The sequence below is a fragment of the Astyanax mexicanus genome, chromosome 10, assembly GCF_023375975.1.
Source record: "Astyanax mexicanus isolate ESR-SI-001 chromosome 10, AstMex3_surface, whole genome shotgun sequence".
Taxonomy (NCBI): domain Eukaryota; kingdom Metazoa; phylum Chordata; class Actinopteri; order Characiformes; family Acestrorhamphidae; genus Astyanax; species Astyanax mexicanus.
The window spans coordinates 29,166,911-29,194,155 of NC_064417.1; the positions used below are offsets into that span (position 1 = coordinate 29,166,911).

Sequence of the window (27,245 nt, forward strand, 5' to 3'; positions counted from 1 at the left end):
CTTTAAAAAGTAATGCATTAGTTACGTTCAAGTTGGTAAGAACCTCGTAGTTTCAGTTCCACCTTAAATGCTGGAGCATATTGACACAATCACTCTAATGTTAGATTATTGTACATTTTCATTACACCTTAAACAGTGAAGCAGTTACAGGTGTCTAGACGAAACTGCTGCACCTTTTAAGGAATAAACAGGGGTGCATTAACAAATTAGCAAACTCACAAATGATCTTGGCGCTTTTAGTCAAAACAACTTTATGAATAATATAACATTAAGAAAGCCATTAGACAGCCTAAAACCTCCACTAGATAGAGAATGTTTTTGGGGAAATGAAGATGTATATATGGATAGATAATGATGATAATATTGTGGCACAAATGTGTTCAACAGGTGTGATTTACCTGTGATTAGTCTCTGTGAATTGTGGTTTAAGCAAGAAGGGAAATATATATATATCTATAATCAAATGAACAGTGTTGTACATAGTTTAAGAAAATATTAAATTAGAAACACATTAATGTTCACATTCATATATTTAAATAATCAATGATCATGATTAATAAATGAATGTGTATATATTCAGGAAACACAAAAGGTAGAAGATGTTTTTTATCACAGCATATTTTTGCAGCTAAACAGCTCATAATGCTCCAAATAGCTCTTCTAGTGGCTAAACATTACTTTATCAAGCAATCTTTAAAAAAGAAAAAAAAGAGAGAAAAACCCATGTGACTCCCCCAACCAATCAGCTTCAGCATATTTTCCTTTTAGTGATTTTGGCTCTTTGGTCAGTTACTTTCTTTTCAAGTTTGCTTCAGTGAAGATCTCTGGAGTTTCTTTTACAGAAATGTCTCTTATACGGATTTTTATTCTGTTTCTCCAGATAATCTGTAAGTTTTTATATTTCTTACACTTTATTTTGGTCATTAGTACTTGTTTTATGGGTTTGTGGTTAACTGTGTTACATTTTTTGTACATTACAATTTTTATTCATTAATTCATTTTATTCACAAAATGTTTATTCTTATTTGAGATTTTTTTTATCTTCCAGATTCTGTTAAAGCTGTGGATCCTCATGAGCTGTTGTTTGTCTCAGTTGATTCTGGTAAAACTGTAACTCTTATCTGTAAAGAAGAAAATGCTGGTCAAAGACCTAAGGTTTGGATTTGGTACAGACATAGAGTGGGACATGAACTTCAAGAAGTAGCAATGAAATTAGCTGACAGAGATCCCACAGTAATATCAGACAGATTCAAAATAAAGGAACTTTTTTCCCTGATGATTAAAAACGCTACTAAAGATGATGAGGGAATGTACTTCTGTGGATCTCTGGATAAGAATGTACTGAAGTTTTCTAATGGAACATTTTTAGCTGTGCAAGGTAAGATTTGTTTGTGTGTGTGTGTGTGTGTGTGTAAACTCATTTAAAACATGTACATTAATAAAAAAAAAAAAAAAAATATATATATATATATATATATATATATATATATATATATATATATATATGTAAACGCTTCCTGTACTGCTGTTATATACATATTGTAAATTATAAACATATATTACCCATTTATTTCCAGATTATGCACATTTTCTGAGTACTATATTGTAGGTTTATTTCTTATGTTAAGTTCTTTCTATCTACTCTTTATTCTACTATGTATATTTTTGCACTTCTGTTTTATTAGGATGTCATGTGTAAACACCGTTTGGGTTGCTACTTAACCGTATCTTTCAGTAGTACTCTTATGGACATAAATCATAATGAAATCCACAAAGCCATGTCACGATTTTAATTTCACATTCTATTGTATTTGTAGAATCTCATTGTTTGGTATTTTATCTAACAATCACATTATTTAGGCTAAACTCATGTTTATTTATTTTATTGATCAGGTCATCCCCAATTAAACATCTCAGTGATCCAAACTCCAGTCTCAGCATCAGTTCCTTCAGGACAGCGAGTGAATCTGCAGTGCTCCGTCTACCCTGAGAACCAATCAGCAGAACTGAGAGTCTTCTGGTTCAGATCTGCTGCAGGGTCATCCTCTCCTGAAATCATCCACACTCATAACTTCAGCAGGAGCAGCCGTCAGTGTGTGTACAACTTCTCCAAGATCATCACCGATGAGAGCGATACTGGAACTTTCTACTGCGCTGTGGCCACCTGTGGGAGGATCATTGTCGGGAATGGAACACCAGTGAACTTGAGTAATTGAATTATTATTGATTATTTATGTAGTGAAGGTAAAATCATAGACTGGAGAATGAATATTAGGGAGGTTTATTTGAGTAAAGTTACAGATAATAGTCAGTTGTTGTTAGTTTGCATTGTTTAGTCACATTTACACTATTTATATTCGCTGTTATTTCTTCCAGAGGGGCCTGCAGAGCCCACTGTGATCATTCTGGGAGCTGCTGTGGGAGTGTGTGTGGTTGTGATCATCGCTCAGTCCATTGTGTTTTATAAAAGAAGAAACAGCGAACAAACCAGTGGTGAGTTTCTGAGTTTAGAAGTTTGAGAGCTCTTTTTTTAACTTAATATATACATAATACTTTTATATATACATAATACTTTTTTAACATAATATATATTTTTTTCCTTTTTTTTACTGTAAAATGTGTTTAAGAACCTGTTTTATAGTAGAAAAATATCACAAAAATTAATAAATACACTGTAAATGTAGATAACATTTCCACAAATGTTTTCTTTTTGTTTCCATTTAAAACATTTGTTATGTTGAATTTATTACAGTTTACAAATAAATAAAATAAAAAAATAAAAAATAAAATAAATTAAAAAAATGCTCGTTGCTATCTTACACCCCGTCAACAATATATTTTCATATCTTGCGCCTGCTTCGTCAAAATAGCGAGTTTGGGAATATATCCACACTGATGGGCGTGGAGGTCTGGAAGTGAGTTGTGTTCAGGTAAATATCAGGCATGTTTCTATTATGGTGGTGGGAAATACAGGTGCGCCACTAACTGACTATAAGTCTGACAACAGTCAACAGTCACACGTCCATACCTAAAAATGCAAAAAAAATGCACCTGGCTTTTAAGTGACACACTGATTGTTTTATGCCTAAAACTTACCCAGGATTAATTAAGAGAATTAGTTCATGCCTTTGTGTGTTTCGAGTTGCGTATTTTTGCTTCCTCATGATACCAAAGACACACCATCATACCCTAAAAATCAAGCTACGCTGTTCATGCTTGACAGCGAGCCTATCTATAGCGCATCAGTAAATTGCGTATCGTGCAGGTGGATTTGACTATATATTTCTAACTCTAACGCTGTTTTATTAATGTCGGCACAAAGCATGCAAATAGACTGTTCACAGGGTGTAAGATAAGATAGCAGTGAGTATCGCCTAATATTGCACAGTATTAAAAAAAAATCCATTAAGCTATCTTTTAGATTTTCTATGATTAAACAGCAGACTTTAAGATTTAGGAACCTTTTAATTAGAATACTGTGAGATTTCAGGTCTGATAGAGATAACTGTAGATGGAAAAACAGGTTACACAATATTTCTTGATAGTAAAATTACATTCCACACATTCTGAGTGATGGTACTGTATATTCTTTTCCTCTGTAGGAAGATCTACCAACAGTGAGCAGCCGTGGTCTGCAGTACAGAACTCAGCCAATCAGGTACATCATGAGCAGTAAATAATTCACTAATTCTCACTAATCTCACACTGTCTTTTCCTTTTATTTAACTCTGCTCTGTGTCTCTGTGTTCCAGCAGGACGGTGAATCTGCTGGAGTGAATTACGCTTCTGTTCAGTTTAAAGATCGTAAAGCTAAAGCGGGCAGAGTGAAGAGGGAACAGTCTGAGGACGTGGTTTACTCTGATGTGAGGAGACACGCTCCTGCTAATAATCGATCACACTGCTAAATAATAATACTACACTCTTTATACATAATCCCAGCTGATGAGTGTAATGTAATACATGTTATTAAATTCAGTAACACTTTACAATATGGGTACATTCATTAACAGTACTTACAAAAGAATGAATCAGCTAATTAATAATTAACACTAGTTAAGGAAATATTAATAATTACAAATGTTTTTAACTAATGTCTTAATTCATTATTATTATCAACATTCTTAAGCAATAAAATTTAGTATTGATTTATAATGTCTAGTTTTCACTAATAATTATTTGAAAAATGACTATGGTGTAAGTGCTGTCATTTGTGACTCTTATCGTGAAATGTTACTTAAAATTTTATATTTACTAACATTCTATAATGTTAGAAATTGATCTCCATTTGTCAACAAAGTGATTATATTGTAATTTAATGAAAAAAAATGTTTTACATACAATGACACTCATAAAAAAAGAACATTTTTAATTGGTTAAAAATGTCTTTAAATCAGTGTAAAACACTGTGTATAGAAAAGTATTATTATTATTATTATTATTATTATTATTATTATTATTATTATTGTTGTTGTTGTTGTTGTTGTTGTTGTTGTTATTGTTGTTGTTGTTGTTGTTGTTATTGTTGTTATTATTATTATTATTATTATTGTTATTATTATTATTAATAATAATAAATAAATGGTAAAAATAACTGTTAATATACTGAGATTAACTCTAGTACAGGATTTTTTTATATTTTATTCGGAAGTCAGTATTAGTTTTTTTGTATCCACTGATTTATGTTTTCTTTATTTTCTGAACTTTGTGTTTTGTATAAAAACAAATCTAGATTTGCAAAGTGTCATTTTTTTAATATATTATATTCCAATTTTAATGATGATTGAAAATTAAAACTATCTCATTTAAATTGTGGAAATTCTGTAAAATAAGATTAATAGAGCAATGTTTACTTGCTATTTTAATTGCTCTTTTTCTTTAAATTTTTCATTATTTCTTTCAGGCAATAAGTGCCATGTTTTTGTTTAATAAAGATATGTTTAAATAGCATATTTCACAATAATAAAATACGTATTACAAATGTAACGTATTACAAATGTATTTGTTGCATAATTGTAATAAAGCTTTATTTAAATTGATTGCGGTAAAATTTATTATTTTATCTAACACTGTTACTTAGAGTGGATTAACTGCTGAATGTCAATGAAATAAGACTTTTAAAGTTTATGAACACACTCTACAGAGGTTCTTTGAGTATGCTATTAAAAGAAATAAGAACGAAAATTGAATGAAAGTGCTATAAATTAAAATAGAAATGTATGTTTGGTTGCCCCAATCAATTAACAAATCAATAAATCAATAAACAAAAGAAAATTACAGATATACATTTTAAATCAGTTGTATCTCTTAAACATATAAATGTTCTATGGGGTAAAATAACATCAGGACTATTTTTTTAGGCATTAATTATATTGTATTAATTATATAAATTGTAGTCTAATTTATGATATAGCACTTGAATAAAATGTTTTTGTCTATACATAAATGTTTATTTTTCTTTCAGAAAAAAAAAAGAATTCATGTGTTCATTTGTCACAGAGATGAGGGAGGGGGCTTTTATTATATTTCTATCCAGAACAAAGAGCTTCTGATCACCAAATATGGTTTGAAGGAAGCTGAGGAGAAAAAAAAAAAAAAACTTTTCCAGCCAATCAGCTTCAACCAAGACAGTTCAGTGGTTAACTCAGTCACTTCTTTACTTAAATGCTCTCCTCCAGGCTGTACTGGCTTCAGTTTTTACACCATGGCTCTACAAAGGACTGGAATTATCATGCTATTTCTTTACAACATCTGTGAGTTTCATTATATCATTATTTTATTATTTTATAATGCTATTTTTATTATGGTTATGGTTTGAGCAACATTATATAATATCCACATTTCTTAAACAATATTCATTAAAAAAAAACTTATTTAATTTTATTTTGCATAATATTAATATATATATATATATATACCAAAAACCAAAAAACATGCTAGATTTAAAACTGTTCTGAACATTGACATTTAGACACTGAAAGATAATGTAACGTACTGTTATGGTTCATCAACTGGACTCTGAAGAGTCACTCTTCTTCCTAACGTTCATGTCAGTAGTGCACACTTTACTGACAGACTTTTTTTAAACTTTATTTTACAGGTTCTTCTCAAGCAGCTCTAAATCCACAGCCGCTGGTTCTCTCAGTTGAACTTGGAAAAGCTGCTACTCTCCACTGTTCACTTGGAAACCAGTCCAGAGCAGAGGTTAGGATGTGGTACAAGCAGAGACTGGAGCATTCTCCACTGGAAGTGGTTTTTAAGTTAGGAATCAGGGATGCAGTACTATCATCCCAGTTTAACCAGTCAAGATTTAAAGTGCAGAAAGATACGACAGGCTTTTCTCTCACTATTGAAAATGTTGTTAAAGAAGATGAGGGGATGTACTTCTGTGGAACCGGTGAAGGAAAAACACTGAAATTTTTAAACAGCACATTCTTAACTGTGACAGGTAATTACTCCAATTGTTTATTGTCTTTGGTTCATATTATTTGACAAATCCAAATTATGTGCCAATGTATCTTATTGTTTGATGTGAGACTTGGGTACACTCTCAGAAAAAAAAAAAAATCGTACCAAGCTGTAAATAAGGTGATACCCTCAAGGCTTTGCCTTCAGTACCTTTAGTTCCTGGGGAAATATATGCTATAAACCTTCGCAGTTGTTTGTCCTTGTTTTGATGGACCTGAAGGATCATGATGTATGGTGAATTGGGACAATCAAAGATCAAATGGGACAGTTTAGCTATACAAACATTATATTTAAAAAATGTTTGCTTAGGCCTAGCTGTGAAACTACAAAACCAAATTTCTATAACTTAATATCTTCAGTATTTCAGAAATGGAAGATTTGTTTTTTGTTTTTTGTCCATCAATGGCAAAAAAACTCAAAAACGATCTATATCACTCCTAATTCACCCCAGATTTAAGGGTACATTTTACCATGTTGAACAAAAAGAACCTGTATTCTTATGACACTTTGCTTTCAGCACATCAGGCTCATGAAAAATGATCATAATTATAGTAATAATAACAACAACATATTTAAATAAATAAAACATTATTTAAACAGTATTCTGTTCGATTATGCTTCAATCTCACCAGTGCTCCTTCTTTTAGCCACCAGAAGTCATCAGCCAACTATTACACAAGTTTATATAGCGTTTTGTATTTGGTGCTTGCTATGTTCTGTACTAAACAAACTCACGGGTATATAATTATGTAGAGACAAAAGGAACGCTACAGGTGATACTCACTAAAATAATGGTAATGTAAGCTTTTGAAGAAATGCAAATGTGTGCCTCTGAAAGGCCTCTAAAAACTGGTATTTGTAAAAATGTCTTACATACTTCTACAGGATAGCATGGTCTCTTCGTAGAGATCGTAAAGTTATTATGTTGATTGAATTTATTTACTCAACGGAATAACTTTATTATTTAAAGGTCACCTAAAGGCCCAGCTCTTTAACAGCACTGGATAAAGCACAAATATTGGTTTAAGCTTTGGTTGCACTTTCTATGTCTTGTTCTTGTTCTTCTACATAGAATTTATATGTATATATTAGTAATATCTATGCTATATCTTTGTCAGATCTATGTGAAAAGTGTGTGTGGCAAGCAATATGGTTACTGTGTGGCTAAATTCTGGCACTATTAGAGCTCAAAAGTAGAATTTGGGGTCTGTCAGGAGTATCTTTGCATAATCTGAGTAAAGACTTTTGCACTGTTGAAAGTTACTATTTCCACTCATAGTTTCTTGCTGATTTAACTAGAACGGTATTACTGCTCAGACTATTGTTTTTTAAGGTTCAATCAGTATTAAAAATAGCCATTTAAAATGTATAAAGTTGACTGTGTAGAGTGTATAATACATTTCCTTATTCTGACACTGATGACACTATATTTACAGATCATTCCAACATCTCAGTTCTCCAAACTCCAGCACTGCAGTCGGTTCCTCCAGGAGAAGCAGTGAATCTTCAGTGTACAGTTCTCTCTGAGATCAGATCAGCAGAACTGAGAGTGTTCTGGATCAGATCTGCTGCAGGATCATCCTTTCCTGAAATCATCTTCACTCATCACAACAGCAGCAGCAGCAGCAGCAGCCGTCAGTGTGAGATCAGCTCTTCTAAACACAGCAGTGTGTACAACTTCTCCCCCAACATCCCCAACAACCACCATGCTGCAACTTACTACTGCGCTGTGGAGACCTGTGGGAGGATCATCATCGGGAACGGGACAACAATATGCTCAAGTAAGATTTTTTTTATTTTTTATTTAAGCATTATATTATAGCTACATTAAATTGGCAAAAAACATGAAAAATTATGTAATATTTTGTTGCGATATTTTTGGATTTCGTATAAAGACAATAGGCCAATATGTCAAGATCATTTTGAGTGGTGGACGGTAACAAAGCAACAAATTATTAATTTGTTTTAAAACTGCAATTAAGTATATTTATTATTGTATCTTTACTTTTATCTGGTATCTAAAGTATTCCAAATTTCTATTTAAATTTTTACTTTAACTTAAATATCCTGAAATATCTCAACATATCTCAAATATCCTACCTTTTACTCCACAACTTTATACAGAATATGCCATTATCTTTGACTTATTCACATAATTGGAAATTAAAAAAAAAAAAAAAAGCTCAAAGCAAGCTCACCATTTAGGGTACACTTAACTAGCATCCAGTTAGCTTTGGACTTGTTTTGACCTGTTAGTTACACTATAACAATCCAGTGCAAATGTACAGTTCAGTATCAGTGCAACAGTATAACATTTCACCACAATTTTGTTATAGTTAACAGAAATACATACATTATTGTAGTACTTTTATTTAATTATGACACTTAAGTACGTATTAATGTGATCACATTTGTACAAGTCACTATCTACTTTTACTGGAGTAATACTGTATTTTACCTTGGGTATCTCTACTTTTCTGCTCCACCAGTCTTACACACTGCTTTTTGATAACTTTTTGCCACTACTGGTGCAAAACTTTAAGCAGTTCAGCTTGATTTGGTGGCTTGTGATCATCTATCTTCCTCTTGATTATATTCCAGAGGTTTTCAGTTTGGTAGAATCAAAGAAACTCATAATTTTTAAGTGGTATCTTATTTTTTTAAGAGCTGTATGTAATTTATATCAATTTGTGTGCAAATTACGCTCCTTTTTTCCAGAACACTCTGGTGATCATTCTGTTCTGGTTGTGATCCTCAGTCTGGCTCTGGGTTTGAGTTTATTCTGGAACATCACTCTGACCTTCTGGAGCTGGAGGAGAGGGATCTGCAGTGGTGAGTTTACTCAGATGCAAAGAAAGGTCTTTAGTTTTCTTGTGTTGTTCAACCTCTAACAGATGTTCTCTCATTGTATTTTTTAAGGTAAAACATATTCATCTGTTCTTCTTCCAGAGGTTCTACAAGATCTGGTATGTGCCTGTTCTGCTCAGAATCATGTGGGCAACAACATACAAAGTATACATAACCAAGTTATTATTTTAAATGGTTTGTTTCGTACCAATATATAATCTGCATGGTAGTAATGAGTTTTTATATGCCCATACATATATACCATTAGTCTGCCATGGACTAAGACCACACACAACATTGTAATGATTAAATATTTTAATATTAAATAATTATTATAAACTATAGTTACTGAATATGTTACTGAACTATATTAATTACTGTAGAATATGTATAAGAATTTTCAGGGTTGAGCAGGTAAAGCACTACTACCTTATAAAAGGCCTCATTAAAATAAGAAATCTAAACGTTAGATCTAACAACATTTTCACACCTTTTAGAAGACTGGGGTGTGAAAGTCTCACTCACACTGCACTGCTGCCCTTGTGGGTCTGATGTCAGCTTCCTGGCACAGATGTACACTGAGATACATTCTGAGAAGCATTCTCAAAAATTTGATTAACAGTCTGATACTTTGGTGAGGTCAATTATATTTACACTTAAAACTATACAATTGGTTAAATAAGGGTGATTTTGACAGCTTTTGATTATATATTCCAAACTTACAGCAAAGTAATTCCAAACTCACCCCAAACTCATTCCAAACTTATCCCAAACTCATTCTAAATGTATCCTAAACTTATCCCAAACTCATTCCAAACTTATCCAAAAAAGCCACCCCAAACTTACCGGAAAGTCAACCCCAACTCATCCACAAACTATCCCAAAACTCATTCAACTAACCCAAACTTATTCAAAACTAATCCCAAACTTATTCCAAACTCATCCCAAATTTATTTTAACATGAAGAACAACTCATCCTAAACTCATCCTAAACTCATCCCAAACTTAATAAAAGCTGATACACAACTCACCCCCAAAATCATTGCTCAAATCACAATACATAAATCATTTTTTCATATATGTTATATATATATACATTTTTTTTCATACTTTTGATCTTTTCAACCTACAGTATAAAAAAAACATAAAAAGGCTGTTTCAGAAATATTACCGGTCCTGTTTATCATCTGACTACTGCAGTTATACTGTCCCCTACCTTATTTTAGCTTTTTTATCCCAAAGCCACCCCAAAGTCAAAGTCGGAAAGTCAACCCCAACTCATCCACAAACTCATCACACCAAACTATCCCAAAACTCATTCAACTAACCCAAATTTATTGAAGACTAATCCCAAACTTATTCCAAACTCACCCAAAACTCATCCTAAATTTATTTTAAACTGAAGAACAACTCATCCAAAACTCATCCCAAACTTATTCCAAGCTGATACCAAACTCACCCCCAAAATCATTGCTCAAATCACAATATATTGAAATTGAAACCCAACTCATTTGAAACTAGTCCCAAACCCATGCCAACTGTATCCAAGACTAATCCCAAACTTACTCCAAATTCACCCAAAACTCATCCCAAGTTTATTTTAAACTGAAAAACAACTCATCCAAAACTCATCCCAAACCTCTCAAAACTCATCCCAAACTCATTCCAAACTTATCAAAACTCATCCCAAATATATATATATATAAAGGCTGGTTAAGAAGTATTATAGGTCCTGATTATAATTTTATTACTGCAGTTATATGATCCCCTACCTTATTTTACTTTCTTTTTTTCTGCAGGATGATGATGATGAAGAGTTTGACTTTTCTGATTTACATTTCTCTGATAAGATGACGAGAAGAGTGTTGAAGGAAAACATTTTCACCAAAGTCAGATTTACTGGTTTTAATTTCAATAAACTAACACAGTAAAACTGTATCATACAGAGTACAGAGTTACTGCAGTGATGTAGAGTGCCCTTGTTCCTTATGAGATTTTGTTATATATTTTGGTTGTATATTTTCTTGTAATTTCTTTAATATTTTTTTTTCTGTAATGTTACGATGAACCACTGATTTTAATCAGTTCCATATAAAAAAAATGTGAAAATGTCATATTAAACTTTTTTTTGTTATTTTTGCTGTTTTGCTGTTGTTTGTCCTGGTTTAGAGCCCATATAGCATAAAGGAAGAAGCTCTTCCTCGTCCTCTCTGTGTTGGCCTTCAGGGAGCAAAAAGAGGCACTTCCTTTTTAGTTAAAGGGAAAATTCTTGCATAAAACTTTACAAAACAGTATTTATAACAGATACAATACAGTTAAACGTTAAATGTTGAAGTAATGTTTCGTCTAATAATTAGTTCTTACTAATTAAAACATTATGAAACATAACTGAAACTTAATGCTTAAGAACCATTAGTTAGACAACAGTATTGACTGATAATAACTAACTGCTTTTCCCAAGTCAGGCTGTAATGTTTCCTGTGTGTTCTTCTGTGAGTTTAAGGTTTGTTTAATGTTATACTAAGTTTTAATGCAAGTAATTAGATATTGTCTTACTTATTTGCTTAAAATATGCTGCTTGTTATGCAAAGGTCAAAAGGTCAATTAATTGAAGTTTGGGAGCTCTCTGTGACTATGACAGTCTACAAAACTCAACATGTTTTACAACAAGAATGAAATTATTACTAAATGTTAAACTGGCAATCCTGGCTCTGACAAATACGCATTGTGTCTAAAAGTATTAACAGGCTAATGCATATTTTTAAATAAAACTTAAAATCTATCCCTATCCAGCAGCAGCAATAATACATTAATTTGACAGTTGAAGAGAGAATAGATTTTTAATTTTAGAAACAATTGTATTATGTTGTTTGAAATAGTCTATACATACCAGTAGCAACAAATGAATCAAATTCTCTGATAATAAAACATTAATTATTTTGGGGGATTTTAACAGGCCTGTAAAACACTAGTAAAAACTTAAAAACCTATATATTTTTTGGATTGACTGAAGCATTCAGATTAAATTAAATGATCAAATGACGTACTTGTCGTCTACCTACCTCTCTAACTGAGCTGCGTTCTGTCAGTATATCAGAGAAAGATACACAATTATTTAAAGGTTAGATGAAACAAAAGAAAAAACAAAATCCTCACTCCAGCCTAATTTCTCATTTTTAAGTACATTTTAATTCGTATTCTTCTGAGTACATATAAATTAGTTATAGATATATTACACTATTAGATATATACTATATTGATTTTTAAAATTTATATAATTTAGTTGTTTTCTGGCTTATCAGAAAATTGATTTATAATGCTAAACCTATTTAAAAGAAGGTCACGTGACTTCTGATTAAAATCTTGTTGCAAGAAAAAAAGCAAAAAACTACTGCATATCCAGCCAATCAGATTCAGCTCCAGTCTCCACCCAACTTATACACTATGAGTGTTCTCTAAACTGCTTCCTTTCCATCAGTTTACCTCCAACCAGAATGGCTTGTCTTATGAAGACCGCTCCATCATGTATTCTCATTGTCCTTTTCTACATAATGAGTAAGTGTATAAAGCTTTTTTTCTATTTACAGTTTTTTTATCAGCTTTAAATGTAGATATTAAATTTAAATAATTTAAAATGAATGGTAAACTTTTGGTAAAATTTATTTAAAGGGTACCCATGTATGGGGATTTTTATAACAAATTAATTTCATATAAGCATTGCATAATGTATTTACAAAGCAATAAAAGTGACACTTGAATATTAATCTAACTATTCAATAACACTCTCAACGTGACATAAGACGTTTTAGTAAACAAATTAGATTGTGTTGACAAAAATGCTTTAAATATATTGAGCATCATATTTTAAAATGAATAGATATAACAGCATTATAAATACAATAAATGGACCCTAGTTATATCACTTTAGCTTGATTTCTTCAGAAGCTACAAAAAAAATCCATTCTGACACTGCTGAAAGGACCAGGACTTCATTAAAAATACAAGTAAAGCGCTTTAAATATATCTACATACTGTACATCTGAATATAAAAGTAGAATTATATTCTATTATATTCTATTATATTCAACATTTATATTATATGTCACTTTGGTACAATGTAAGCACTGTTTGGTTTTATAAAATGCCATATGCCATGTTAAGAGTAGTCTTAAAATCTAAAAAGAAAAACAAGTGTTTCTTTATAAATATGTTATTTAATGTGGTATTAAGCCCCTATGTAGCAATGCTTCAGATAAATTGTTACCAATTTAATTGTAGAAATTACCTCCTCCTTTTTCTCATTGGAATTTATATCACCTCTATTTTATTTTATAGGTTCTGCTCAAGCTGTGGAAGATCTAAAAAGAGAGTTTATATCAGCTCAGTCTGATAAACCTGTTACTCTTGACTGTAAACTTGAACATCAGACTGGTGACAAGAATCAGTTTTGGTACAAACTAATATCGGGACAGGAACCGCAGGAAGTGGCAACAAAACTAGAAACAAAAGTCACAGGCAGTCTTTCACCTGGGTTTGATAAATTAGGATTCAAATTACACCACAATTTTTCTTTAACTATTGAACAACCTAATAAAGCTCATGAAGGAATGTACTTCTGTGGACAAGATGGAAACACCAATAAGTTTTCTAAAGGAACATTTGTAGCTGTAAAAGGTAATGACATACTATTTTTATAATATTTTAATTTTCTATCTTCTATTGCTTCTGTAGGACACATCATTTCTGTTAATACATAAAATTACACAAATTCTCACACTATACAGTTAAAATCAGCTACATTATTTCCTAATTTAATGATTAATTAACTGTACAGCACTGGTAACAGACTGGTACATGATGCTAGTTTAACACACTGAGTTGGCCGTGTCTAAATGTTGTCTTTATTATATTGATCAGATCATTCACAGTCAGAAATCTCAGTGCTGCAGAGTCCAGCGTTCCAGACCCTTTCTCCAGGAGAAGCAGTGAATCTTCAGTGCACGGTCCAGCCTAACAACCAACCAGCAGATCAGCAAGTGTTCTGGTTCAGATCTTCTGCAGGACGATCTTTTCCTGAAATCATCTTCACTCATCACAACAGCAGCAGCAGCAGCAGCAATCGTCAGTGTGAGATCAGCTCTTCTAAAGACGGCTGTGTGTTCAACTTCACCAAGAACATCTTCAACACCACTGATACTGGAACTTACTACTGCGCTGTGGCGAGCTGTGGGAGGATCATTATTGGAGATGGAACTCCAGTAGACTTCAGTAAGCTCTATTTTTTCATATAAAACCTATTTGGGTTAATAATATATATATATACATATGTGCACTATTTGTATTATTTATATAGACTGTATTCGAGATTGTAGGTTTGTAGATCTGCCATCAGACATTGAAAAGACAATGGTAAAAAAAAAACACCTCTCACACCTTCTGAAGACATGGGGGTGTGAACCGCACCAGATACACTGCAGCTAGCTTTACTTAGTAACACGTCATCAGTGTATATCTCAATACAGATGTACAAAGAGATAAAATATCAGTCTTATCAGTCTATATTATTGCTGTGTTTTGAAAAGAACTTGTAGATATGTTATATATCACCATCCAGGGGTTCTGATTTAACATATTGCATTATATTACCATACTTTAAGCAGGACAATACAAATACACAGTATATCTGTGTGTGTACTATTTGCATTATGTATATAAATGTATTATTTGAGCTGCAATCACATAATAAAAAGTAAGTAATTTGTTATACAGTTACTGCTTATGAATATTAATTTGTAGTATGTTTGATGATTGGTGTTTTGTAGAGAAGCCTGTGGATCCTGTTGTGATCTTTCTGGGAGCAGCGCTGGGACTGTGTGTGGTGGTGATCTCAGCTCTACTCTGTAAAAGAAGAAACTGTGAACACTGCAGATGTAAGTGTTTCTTTTATGCTTAGTATGTGTATAACGTATACGTTCTGTGTTTATCTGTGTGTTCAATTACAGTAATTTAAATCACGTAGTTTGATCTGGGTTTAATCTATTTATTTGAGGTAAACAATTGCAGTTTAATTGACGAGTCACACTTTAGTTTCACTGGATGAAGCATTTTGTTTTACAGAAATGTGGTTTACAGTAATAAACTTGATAAGCGTGAGGAACAATTTTATGGTTATTTCTAATGCACTATGTTGTGTAACAGGCTTTAGCTATAAAGCTTATAGCACACATTTAAATATTATAATTAATAAAATTATATAATAAAACATATTCATATATTATTATAAATAAATCAGAAATTAATCTAATCACATAGTGAGGTTTATTAATTAATTAATAAATTTGTTTAATGAGTAGTTTGATCATTTATTCAGTACACATTATTGTGTATTATACCAAAGTTAGTTCTGACCCTGCAATGTGATTACCTGAGAGGCTCTGTAACCGAAGCTCTCCATGTATTACTCCACATACTGGTAACCTAGCAACGATGCAGCGCTTACAAACCAAACAGCACTGCTACAAACCGAGTAGCAATGGAACTATTTTAACTCGCGGAGTGTTTATAACCAAACAGATCGTATTTTCTTGCCCTCTCTAACTCAAAACCTTTTAATAAACAGCCATCATGGAACTTGGTATAATCGCAATAATACACTCAAGGTTCATGCTATAATGTGTAATACTGGCACCGCTGTGCTGATCTGTGGCCTACATTGTAACATGTGATATTGGCAGTGCCTCTTATGTATTATTGCTTAAGTAAAATGGTATGACAAACTAAAAAATAAAATGACTTTTCTTTAAATTTAAAAAGGTTGTATTGACCAGCTTAAAATTTCCAGTTCATCCAATTTTGAGATAATTCACTCTTTCAGCTGGATTGGTCAGTGTAAATTGTAGCTTGCCTAAATACCTTAAAAAGGTCATATTGATGTGACCTAACATGTTTTTACAAGTACAAAAAAAGTCATATTTGTTTATTTTGCATCTAGAGCTTATAGGTGTAACAAGGAGGAGGAGGCCGGATGCAAATGCAAGTCATATTTATTTTTAGACATAACAAAAAAGCAAACCAAAAACTGAGACAAAGAAAACACTTAAAGTAAACACTTAAAGACTATAAAACAAAAGATAAACTAGGTCTTGCGAAGCAAGGAACAAAACACTATAAAGATAACAAACCAGGGGTGCGTTTCCCGTACAACGACGGAGCCTAGCATTGAACTAACGTGGTACGATGCATCGTTAAACTAACTAACATCTGAAGTACGACCGTTTCCCGAAACCATCGTACTTTGTTGGTACCACAGAAGTCTGAACTATGTTGGTTTGAACCACCGTGGTCTTAACTAAGGTGTTTCCAGATGTGTTCGGCCAGACTTTCCCAGCAGAAAACGTGCAAAACTCACAATCTATTAAAATATTATGCCAAAAATATGTTACTAATGTATCATTTAGGCTATTTATATTGTAATTATCACCAGAACATAACGGACAACAATACTATTAATAAAATAACAATGAACTGCAAGTAAAATGTAGACAATAATTGCTATATATTCATTATTATTTGTAACAGACAGTGTTACTTAAAAAAAAACACACATATTTGCTATTGCAATATTTTTTTTAAATAAAATAATCACCATTCTGAAGAAGTCTTATTAAAATGAGACATGAGAAATGTGTTACTCAGTGGTTCAGCAGAGCGTCTACGACGTGCAGCGCGCGGTGTTCTGTCGAATTGTGCAACCCATCGAGATGTGCTTCTCAACACCAGCGCCCATGCATGGAAACATTTTTTATTTATTTATTGTTTTTTTATGGTAATTCTGTTCTTTTTGGTTGCATTAAACAACCAGAAACCCCTTGCCATTATTTCTGAGTATTACAAATGCGTAAATGACAGCTGATGATAATGAACGTAATTATAAGTTAGCAATAATAAAAAAATAAGGTTTATTATCACCCTAATAACCCTAAACTGTCTCCTGATATTTTGATTCAGGCTTTCCAAATATTCTACCGAAAGCATGTTCAAATATGGGGCTTTTTCTAGCAATTTTATATTTAAAAATTAAATATGCACTAGGATAATACGGTTTGACAGGGTAGCAAAACTCGACAGACACTGGATGGAAGCCTAGTTCGAATCCCAGTCGTGGTTTTATTCTCATAATGTTTTTTTTTCATAATGGCAATTAATGTTATTATTTTTTCCATATATATTAATGTAGCCTACATATTTCTACGTATTTCCTGTAATATATTATTTAACAAATACTAATTGATAACATTTGTATAGGCCTGGAAACACACGTTGTATTGGCTAAATGATACATTTTCTTTATTCACACTCTGTCTGGCACTGTTACCTCCAGAGGATAATTAGGTAATTCAAAACACCTGCTCTATTTATTTTAAGACACTTTTTACTTAGTTTTTTCTTGTTATGAATATATTATTAAAAGACACCTTCTTGCCTACTGTATGGATATATGTGTTTCACTGGGTACAAACAATGCAAATGTACCCTCAAAGGTCCTTAGGGTACAGGTGTTTACGTTAAAGCCATTTTAGAGTATTACCCCAGTGACAGTTTAATAGCCTTATTCACAGAGTGCATATAGCACAGTGGTTTTAAAAAAATAATTATTAACTATTTCATAAATGTGCACAGCACAAGTTATCTTTACTCAAGAGATGCCTGCTTGAATAATTGACATACATCTTTCCAAGACTGTAAAATACATTTTAGCTAAAGAGCACTTCTCTTTTCACTACACTGAATTCATGTTTGCCAAATAAAGCTAAATGTTAAAGACATACATTAAAAAAGGACTGAATTTTATTATTTTACCTGGGCGCACATGGGTAAAAGTGAAGTGGCTCAATTAATGTAATTAACACAAACATTAAAAAAAATAGGTACACTTGATATCTTAAATCCTCGTGCAGCAATATTAATGTGATTTATCAGCTTTCTGTATCCTACCGTCCACCGTCTGCACTAATCACCAGGAACTAAGCTCTTAACGACAGGTCAAGAGCTGTAGTTGGAACGACGCAGCTGAACCACGGTAGTTGCGAACATTCGCTGGAACCACGGTTCTGGGAAACACCTGAGTAGCTTAACTAAGTTTCGCACTATGCAAGTTACTAACGCGGTTACCTCCATAGTTCCAACCACGCTTTTGGGAAACACCTGCATCGCAGCTGCATCGTCCAGACTAAGTAAGTTGCTAACGTAGTTAGCAACTACGCTTTTGGGAAACGTACCCCAGAACTGTAGACCAAAATAACAAACACACAGGACAAGGTCAAACAAAAAGCGCAACAGAAAACAATGGATCACATGAGGTATTTATACACAGGCACACACTAGGGACACCTGTGGAAGTAATGAGGGGGCGGAGTTACAAATGAGACACAAGGTGACAACACTAATGGCTTGGGCAGGGCTAGGGCGGGGCTAGGGCGGAGACAGAACAATAACAAAACAATGCCATGTGCTCAAAAAAGCACATGGCTGGAAACACAAGACAGGAAAACAGGGCAGGAGCACAGAAAACCAAAAGAGGGAAAAACACAGGACAGACACAGGCTAATATGTGACAATAGGGAAATAACTGTAAAGATTATGTTTATTTAATAACAAAATACAAGCACATCATTATGTAAAAATGAAAATATGAAAATGCTAACAATATGTGCATAAATTTAATATAATGTGATAAAATGAACCTTCGTGTACAAAGAAAATTAGTAAAAGCTAAGAACAGACTGTGTCTGAAATGCACTGAAAGACAAATGTTTATATTTCTTTTTCCTCTTATTATTCTGTTTACAGTACGACATCAGCTGCATTTACTGGTGGAAAACTCAGCCAATCAGGTAATAGTCCTGTCTTCTTAAATATTCATTAGATTTAATTTGTTTAACACTATATCTATATACTGTATCTATTTTCCTAAATAAAAAGTTAATGTTATTGGGCTGAATTATTACTAGTGGTAGTAGTACTGCTTATAGAACAGCACCAGACGCACTGCAGCTATCTTCACTTTGCATATCCATCATCCGAGTTCAGTACTGTGCAAACGTTTTAGGCACCAAAGAAAATTAGACTAATCCATTTATCTCAGCAATAGGAGTGTTTTACCTGAAAAGACATATGATCATATGATTTGAACAGATGGAAATAAACATTCAACAATTTCAACGATTTCTCATTTTTAACTAAGTATGTTATATCCTGAGAGTCAAGCTGAAGAACAAAGTTCTCCTGGATGCCCACAGCCAGCATGTGTACATGTTCAGTTCCATCAGCAGCTCACCTGATTTACCAAATTTACCAATTTACCAAACCAGGTGTTGATATGATGAGAACTAGAAATAACTCATTTAAACTCAGATGTTTTAAGGACAACAGTGATGTTAAAGCACTGCTTTTGTAAAATTGCTGTTTGTATTTATTGTAATGCTGGTGTTTTACTGAGCTAATAAACACTTACTTCACAGATTATTAATAGATAATTAACTTCTCACAGGTGGCTAAAACATTTGCACAATACTGTATATCTAAATACAGATGTACACAGAGATAAAATATCAGTCTTATCATTCTATATTTGGGCTGTGTATTGATTAGAAGTTGGAGATATAATATGTATCACCACCCACTGGTTCGGATTCAGTATATTGCATTATATTAGTCTTTTTATCTAAGCACAACAAAATGTAAAAGGGTTGAATACTTATATTAATGCATGTTAGAATCTGATTAGTGAAGTTATACTGCCACCTACTGGATTTTCACATTTCAGCTCTGTTCTTTATTTCTGTTAAAGGATCCTGATGATAAAGACGAGGAATTCTACTTCACTGCCTTCAGTCCAAATACTCTTTTCACCAGAGTCAGATTCACCCCCTTTTCTCCCCACAAACCAACTCAGTAAAAGTTACTTTATGTAAATAATAATTTGTGATTTTCATAAACCCATTTCTATATAGTTACTTTATTGTTTTGTAGCTTTAATTTAAACTGCTCTGTATGAATGTGTGTGGTTCTGTGTTTATTTTGATGTGATGGGTGAAATATTTTTATTTTGTGAAATTAAGTTTAAAATAATGTGTGTATTTTTTATTTTAGTTTTTTACAAAATATAAGTTTTAGACAAAAAAATATATCTTATTTAGTACATGTAATTAAAAAAATGCTTTAAAATATTGAAAACTATACAATAAAAAATAAAACTTGGAAAAACATTGTCTTTATTTTACATTTTAAATTAAGTTATTATGAACATATTATGAATATATATATATATATATATATATATATATATATATATATATATATATATATATATAATGATAATTTGATTGTGTTGAGCAATAAGAACATTAGTGATGTCAGCAATTTGCATGATCGCCAACCCGACTCATGCCTAATTCCCCATTCAACTCATCACCAACTCTCCAATCATCTTATCCCCAACTCCCCACTCAACTCATCACCAATTACCTCCCTAACTTATCCATAACTATCCACTCAACTCATCCCATCCCCAACTACCTCCCCAACTCATCCCCAACACCAAATACTTCCCCAATGTATCCTTAACTTTCTCTCAAACTCTACAACTACCTCCCTAACTCAACCCATTAACCTCCCCAACTTATCCCCAACTTATCCCCAACCACCTCAACCACTTTCCCAATTCATCCCCCAGCCACCTCCCGAACTCGTCCCAAACTAACTCCACAAATCATTTCCAAATCCCTAACCCACCCCCAACTGCCTCCCCAACTCATCCCAAACTACCTCCACAACTCATTTCCAAATCCCTAACCCACCCCCAACTACCTCCCCAACTCATCCCCAGCTCCCCACTTACTCATCTCCAAATACTTCCCCAATTTATCCTTAACTTCCTCCCACACTCTACAACTACCTCCCTAACTCATCCCCAGCTCCCCACTTACTCATCTCCAAATACTTCCCCAATTTATCCTTAACTTCCTCCCACACTCTACAACTACCTCCCTAACTCATCCCATTAACCTCCCCAACTTATCCCCAACCACCTCAACCACTTTCCCAATTCATCCCCAACTCACCCCAGCCACCTCCCGAACTCGTCCCAAACTAACTCCACAAATCATTTCCAAATCCCTAACCCACCCCCAACTACCTCCCCAACTCATCCCAAACTACCTCCACAGCTCATTTCCAAATCCCTAACCCACCCCCAACTACCTCCCCAACTCATCCCAAACTACCTCCACAACTCATTTCCAAACCACTAACTCACCCCCAACTACCTCCCCAACTCATCCGCAACTACCTCCTAAACTCATCCGCAACTACCTCCCCAACTCATCCCAAACTACCTCCACAACTCATTTCCAAATCCCTAACCCACCCCCAACTACCTCCCCAACTCATCCCCAGCCCCCCACTTACTCATCTCCAAATACTTCCCCAATTTATCCTTAACTTCCTCCCACACTCTACAACTACCTCCCTAACTCATCCCCAGCTCCCCACTTACTCATCTCCAAATACTTCCCCAATTTATCCTTAACTTCCTCCCACACTCTACAACTACCTCCCTAACTCATCCCATTAACCTCCCCAACTTATCCCCAACTACCTCAACCACTTTCCCAATTCATCCCCAACTCACCCCAGCCACCTCCCGAACTCGTCCCAAACTAACTCATTTCCAAATCCCTAACCCACCCCCAACTACCTCCCCAACTCATCCCAAACTACCTCCACAACTCATTTCCAAATCCCTAACCCACCCCCAACTACCTCCCCAACTTATCCCAAACTACCTCCACAACTCATTTCCAAATCCCTAACCCACCCCCAACTACCTCCCCAACTTATCCCAAACTACCTCCCCAACTCATCCTTAACTCCACAATTCATCCCCAAATTATGTCTAACTCCACAACTCATTCATAACTCCACAACTCCTCACTCAGAGAACACAGTTCCACTGCTCCACAGCTCATAACTGGAGGATTTTACACATATTTCCCATGCTTAGCATTAGGCTTCTTAGCCAATATTTATTTATTATAAAAAAATAGCATAATTTTATTGTATTCGTATCCACTGGCAGCAATAATGCATTAATTTGACTATTAAAGAGATAATAGATTATCAATTTTAGAAACAATTGTATTATGCTGCTTAAAATAGTCTATACATACCAGTAGCAATAAATTAATAAAAATATGTATTATTATTTGATGACTGTAACATGACTGTAAAACATTATTAAAACTTGGAATGACTGAAGCATTCAGATCAAATTAAATGATTAAATAATGTACTTGCTGTCAAACTACCTCTCAGTTATATAAAGAGTAGATTAAGCAAAAGGAAACACTTTTTTCTTCCTCTACTCGTAGCTCAGACTGGTGTATTTCACTCTCCATTATAAACTTTTTAATATTTATGTGTTGAGTTGTTATTCTTTTGCAAATAAAATTAATTAATAATGCTAAACCTATTTAAAGGGAGGTCACATGACTTCTGGAAAAAAAAACACTGGTTGCAAGCAAAAAAGCAAAAGATGACTGTTTATTCAGCCAATCAGATTCAGCTCAAGTCCCCACCCAACGTATACACTATGAGTGTTCTCTAAACTGCTTTCTTTCCAGCAGTTTACCTTAAACCAGAATGGCTTGTTTTATGAAGACGGCTCCATCAAGTATTCTCATTTTCCTTTTCTACATAATAAGTAAGTTAATAAAGTTTTTTTTTTAATACAGATACTAACCTGCTATTAATTTGGAGATTAAATTTGAATTAATTAAAACAAGTGAAAACACTTTTTTAAACTGTAACTACATAGTAGTCTTAAAGTGGTCTTAAAATCATATAAATAAAAAGCGTGTTTTTTTTATAAGTATGTTACTCATTGATTATGAATGTTTTATAAAGCCCCTATGTAGCTATGCTTCAGATAAATTGTTACCAATTTAATTGTAGAAATTACCTCCTCCTTTTTCTTATTGGAATTTATATCACCTCTATTTTATTTTATAGGTTCTGCTCAAGCTGTGGAAGATCTAAAAAGAGAGTTTATATCAGCTCAGTCTGATAAACCTGTTACTCTTGACTGTAAACTTGAACATCAGACTGGTGACAAGAATCAGTTTTGGTACAAACTAATATCGGGACAGGAACCGCAGGAAGTGGCAACAAAACTAGAAACAAAAGTCACAGGCAGTCTTTCACCTGGGTTTGATAAATTAGGATTCAAATTACACCACAATTTTTCTTTAACTATTGAACAACCTAATAAAGCTCATGAAGGAATGTACTTCTGTGGACAAGATGGAAACACCAATAAGTTTTCTAAAGGAACATTTGTAGCTGTAAAAGGTAATGACATACTATTTTTATAATATTTTAATTTTCTATCTTCTATTGCTTCTGTAGGACACATGATTTCTGTTAATACATAAAATTACACAAATTCTCACACTATACAGTTAAAATCAGCTACATTATTTCCTAATTTAATGATTAATTAACTGTACAGCACTGGTAACAGACTGGTACATGATGCTAGTTTAACACACTGAGTTGGCCGTGTCTAAATGTTGTCTTTATTATATTGATCAGATCATTCACAGTCAGAAATCTCAGTGCTGCAGAGTCCAGCGTTCCAGACCCTTTCTCCAGGAGAAGCAGTGAATCTTCAGTGCACGGTCCAGCCTAACAACCAACCAGCAGATCAGCAAGTGTTCTGGTTCAGATCTTCTGCAGGACGATCTTTTCCTGAAATCATCTTCACTCATCACAACAGCAGCAGCAGCAGCAGCAGCAATCGTCAGTGTGAGATCAGCTCTTCTAAAGACGGCTGTGTGTTCAACTTCACCAAGAACATCTTCAACACTACTGATACTGGAACTTACTACTGCGCTGTGGCGAGCTGTGGGAAGATCATTATTGGAGATGGAACTCCAGTAGACTTCAGTAAGCTCTATTTGTTTTCTTGTTGTATCTTTCCTATTTGTATATTTGTATACTTCCATATTAAATTTATAATGGCAAATACCCGTATACAGTTCATATAAAAGGAAACAAAATGGTTACAATGGATATATGGAGAACCTTAAGAATGCATTTGAATAGTTATGTGTTTTTTGAATAAGTAGAGTGGTGCTTGGATAGCCTGCTGAATTCAATTACTCTCCAAAGATTAATCCGTGACCAGTATAATGTGAATATATACTAAAAATAAACTGAAAAAAAAAAAACGTTAATTCTGATGAAAATCTTGATCTATTTCACATTTGTAGATCATTAAAAAATATTTGCAGGTCCAAAAAATGAACTAATTTATTCATGTTTTAGATAGATTTTCTTATCTTTAAGCTTTCTTTTTACTGAAGCAATATACTGTATCTATGATTTTCAGACAATCTGCAAAAATTCACAAAAAAAAAAAAAAAAATCAGACTTCAGATGTTTCTACTGCAAGCACCAGCTTATATGTGTTAATAGAGGCAACCTGAAGCATGGAATTAAACAATAGTGTGATTCACTTCTGTGTAAATGAGGGCCACCCGATATTATGTTTTATTTGTTTCTTATTTTTTTGTTCAGTGAACTCCATTCGCTGATCAGAATTCATGCAAACACCAACAGTAACGATGTACAAAGCAAAGCAGTGGAGAGAGTTGTTTATAAGTAAAAAAAAAAAAGCCACAAACCTTCAGTGATATTTCAGGTTTTAAAAGGTTAAAAGAGCATTTAAAAAATTGATCCATATAGGAATTATTCCAGTTTTAATCTTAATAAGTTACATAACTTTCTTTAGTACATACAAGATAGTTCTACTGATTATATTTGGGATTTAACATTTCTATCTTCTAAAAACTTGAATCACCAAGTAGCTCATTGGAACTTTATATCTTCCAGAGAAGCCTGTGGATCCTGGTATGATGTGTTTGGGAGCAGCGTTGGGATTGTGTGTGGTTGTGATCTTCGCTCAAGCCATTTTCATCTGTAAATTAAGAAACGGTGTACACTGCGGCGGTGAGTGTTGTCTGTTTAATACATGAGTTTAACTGTGTGCTTAAATAATGGTTAGTTCTGTTTGAAATGGAGATTAGGAATTAGGAATTGAAATTATTGTTTATTTAATTCAAATTTATTTTTTATGTAAAATAATATTAATTATTCTAAGTATTGACAGTGTCAGTACATATTTTATTTGTTACAAACTAAAATACAAAGTTCAATATAATTTTAGAGTCTAACTATATTATTCTGAAATATTTTACAGGCTTTAGCTATTAAGCTTATTTTAGTACAAATTGTATTATTGGTTACTTACTTATTATTAATAACAGAGCTTTATTTTAGCTTTCTTTGTATGTTATCTGTACTTTGTATCACTGTTTGTGTGACAAATAATAATAATTCGATAAGCTTATTATTGTTACTGTTTTTTTTTTTTTTTTCAGGTAAAAATCAGCAAAGTACAGTGGAAGAGAAACCGACCAATCAGGTACTACTATTAAGAAAAATGCTGCAAAACATAATGCAAAGTTCTAAAGTAGAATTCTCTAAACCCATTAACTCTGTATCTCCATTCCACCAGACCCATGATGCCGCTGGGATGAATTACGCTTCAGTTCAGTTCAAAGAGAAGAAGCCCAGAAACAGCAGAGAGAAGAAAGAACATCCTGAGGACATCATCTACTCTCAAGTGAGAAGCTCCACCGCTGCTCAGCGATCACATCGGTAGCTCGCTTACCTTCACATAAACGTGTGCTGAGCACTTTTACAGAGTCCTCCAGAAAATACACCCCAAACAATTAAAGTAAAAAGTAGTTTTTTATTCTTGTTTTATTTTTAGAAGTTGATCTCTGACAACCTGAGAAGCCAGACGGATAAACAAAATATTTTAGTAATAGAAATACAGCAACATGTGTTCGTGTCCCGACTAGCACTATTATTTTTTATAAACATTAATTAACAAAGGGTACATTAATTAATAATTAATTAATGACTTTGATCAGAATGTCTCAGCTAATTATTAATTAACACATAATAAGACATAATAACAATTACTACATGTGTTAACTAATGTCTCACTTAATTATTATTTTTACAAACATTTAATAATGATTAATTGTGTATTTATTAGTGTTAATTATTAATTACTTAAAAATTGAACAATTGAATTTTTGAAGTTTTGTTATTTGTGACCCTTATTGTAAAGTTTGTATATTTCTTTATCTGCTAAAAATATATTTAAAATGAAAGTAACAAACCTGTAACCTGTGCGCAATAGTTTGTGTCTTAATCATATTTTTAGAATCTAAATGATCTTCATAATATTGATAACAGTTATTATATTTATATAGTGTTACATATGCTTTGCAAACAACCAGACAGTAGATAATAATAATGTAAATGGTAAACATGCTGAGTCTAATATACATGTGAAATTATAGCAGAAAGGAATAAAACAGACAGTGAGGTAATTACATTAATAAATAATAATAAATAACAATAAGAGGTAAAAAAAAATAAAGAAATAAATCAATTAAAAATAATACATTAGAAACCCGTGACAGGAGATTTTTAATATGATTAATTATATCTCACCACATAACAATGGTGTGTCTGGCATCTAAATCTAAATTATTTAAATACTTAATTTAATTTTTCTGATACTCTCCCTGATAAACAGCACAGTCCTTAATTTTAGTCCAAAATTGCATCGAAATGTATATTTTTAATTAAAAACTAACAAAATCATGAAATAAATAATATAATTATTTGCAGTTCAGCATCTATGAAGCCGTGGGAACACTTCTAGTAGAGACAATGCTCACTTAGCTTCAGCAACCAATGATGTGATATAATTGTTGGAAAAACTCTGTGGA

At 33.0% G+C, this 27,245-nt stretch overlaps 2 protein-coding genes across 3 annotated transcripts in view; both read left to right on the forward strand.

Annotated features, from left to right (window-relative positions):
* Nucleotides 1-27,245, forward strand: part of LOC125780491 (uncharacterized) — a 56,849-nt gene that overhangs the window by 20,381 nt on the left and 9,223 nt on the right. The window lies entirely within an intron of this gene.
* On the forward strand, nucleotides 12,730-20,481 carry LOC111196201 (uncharacterized). Its single transcript, XM_049484305.1, has 4 exons — nucleotides 12,730-12,867; nucleotides 13,648-13,986; nucleotides 14,230-14,580; nucleotides 20,162-20,481. Exons 1-4 carry the CDS (start codon nucleotides 12,807-12,809, stop codon nucleotides 20,167-20,169), a joined length of 759 nt encoding a protein of 252 aa, XP_049340262.1. The 5' UTR covers nucleotides 12,730-12,806; the 3' UTR covers nucleotides 20,170-20,481.

What these genes read in the sequence shown, in the direction of transcription:
- LOC111196201 (XM_049484305.1), top strand. Translation starts at nt 12,807, where the DNA reads ATGGCTTGTCTTATGAAGACCGCTCCATCATGTATTCTCATTGTCCTT. An exon ending in TGTCCTTTTCTACATAATGA is followed by an intron (nt 12,868 to 13,647) that starts GTAAGTGTATAA and finishes TTTATTTTATAG; the next exon opens with GTTCTGCTCAAGCTGTGGAA. An exon ending in AACATTTGTAGCTGTAAAAG is followed by an intron (nt 13,987 to 14,229) that starts GTAATGACATAC and finishes TATATTGATCAG; the next exon opens with ATCATTCACAGTCAGAAATC.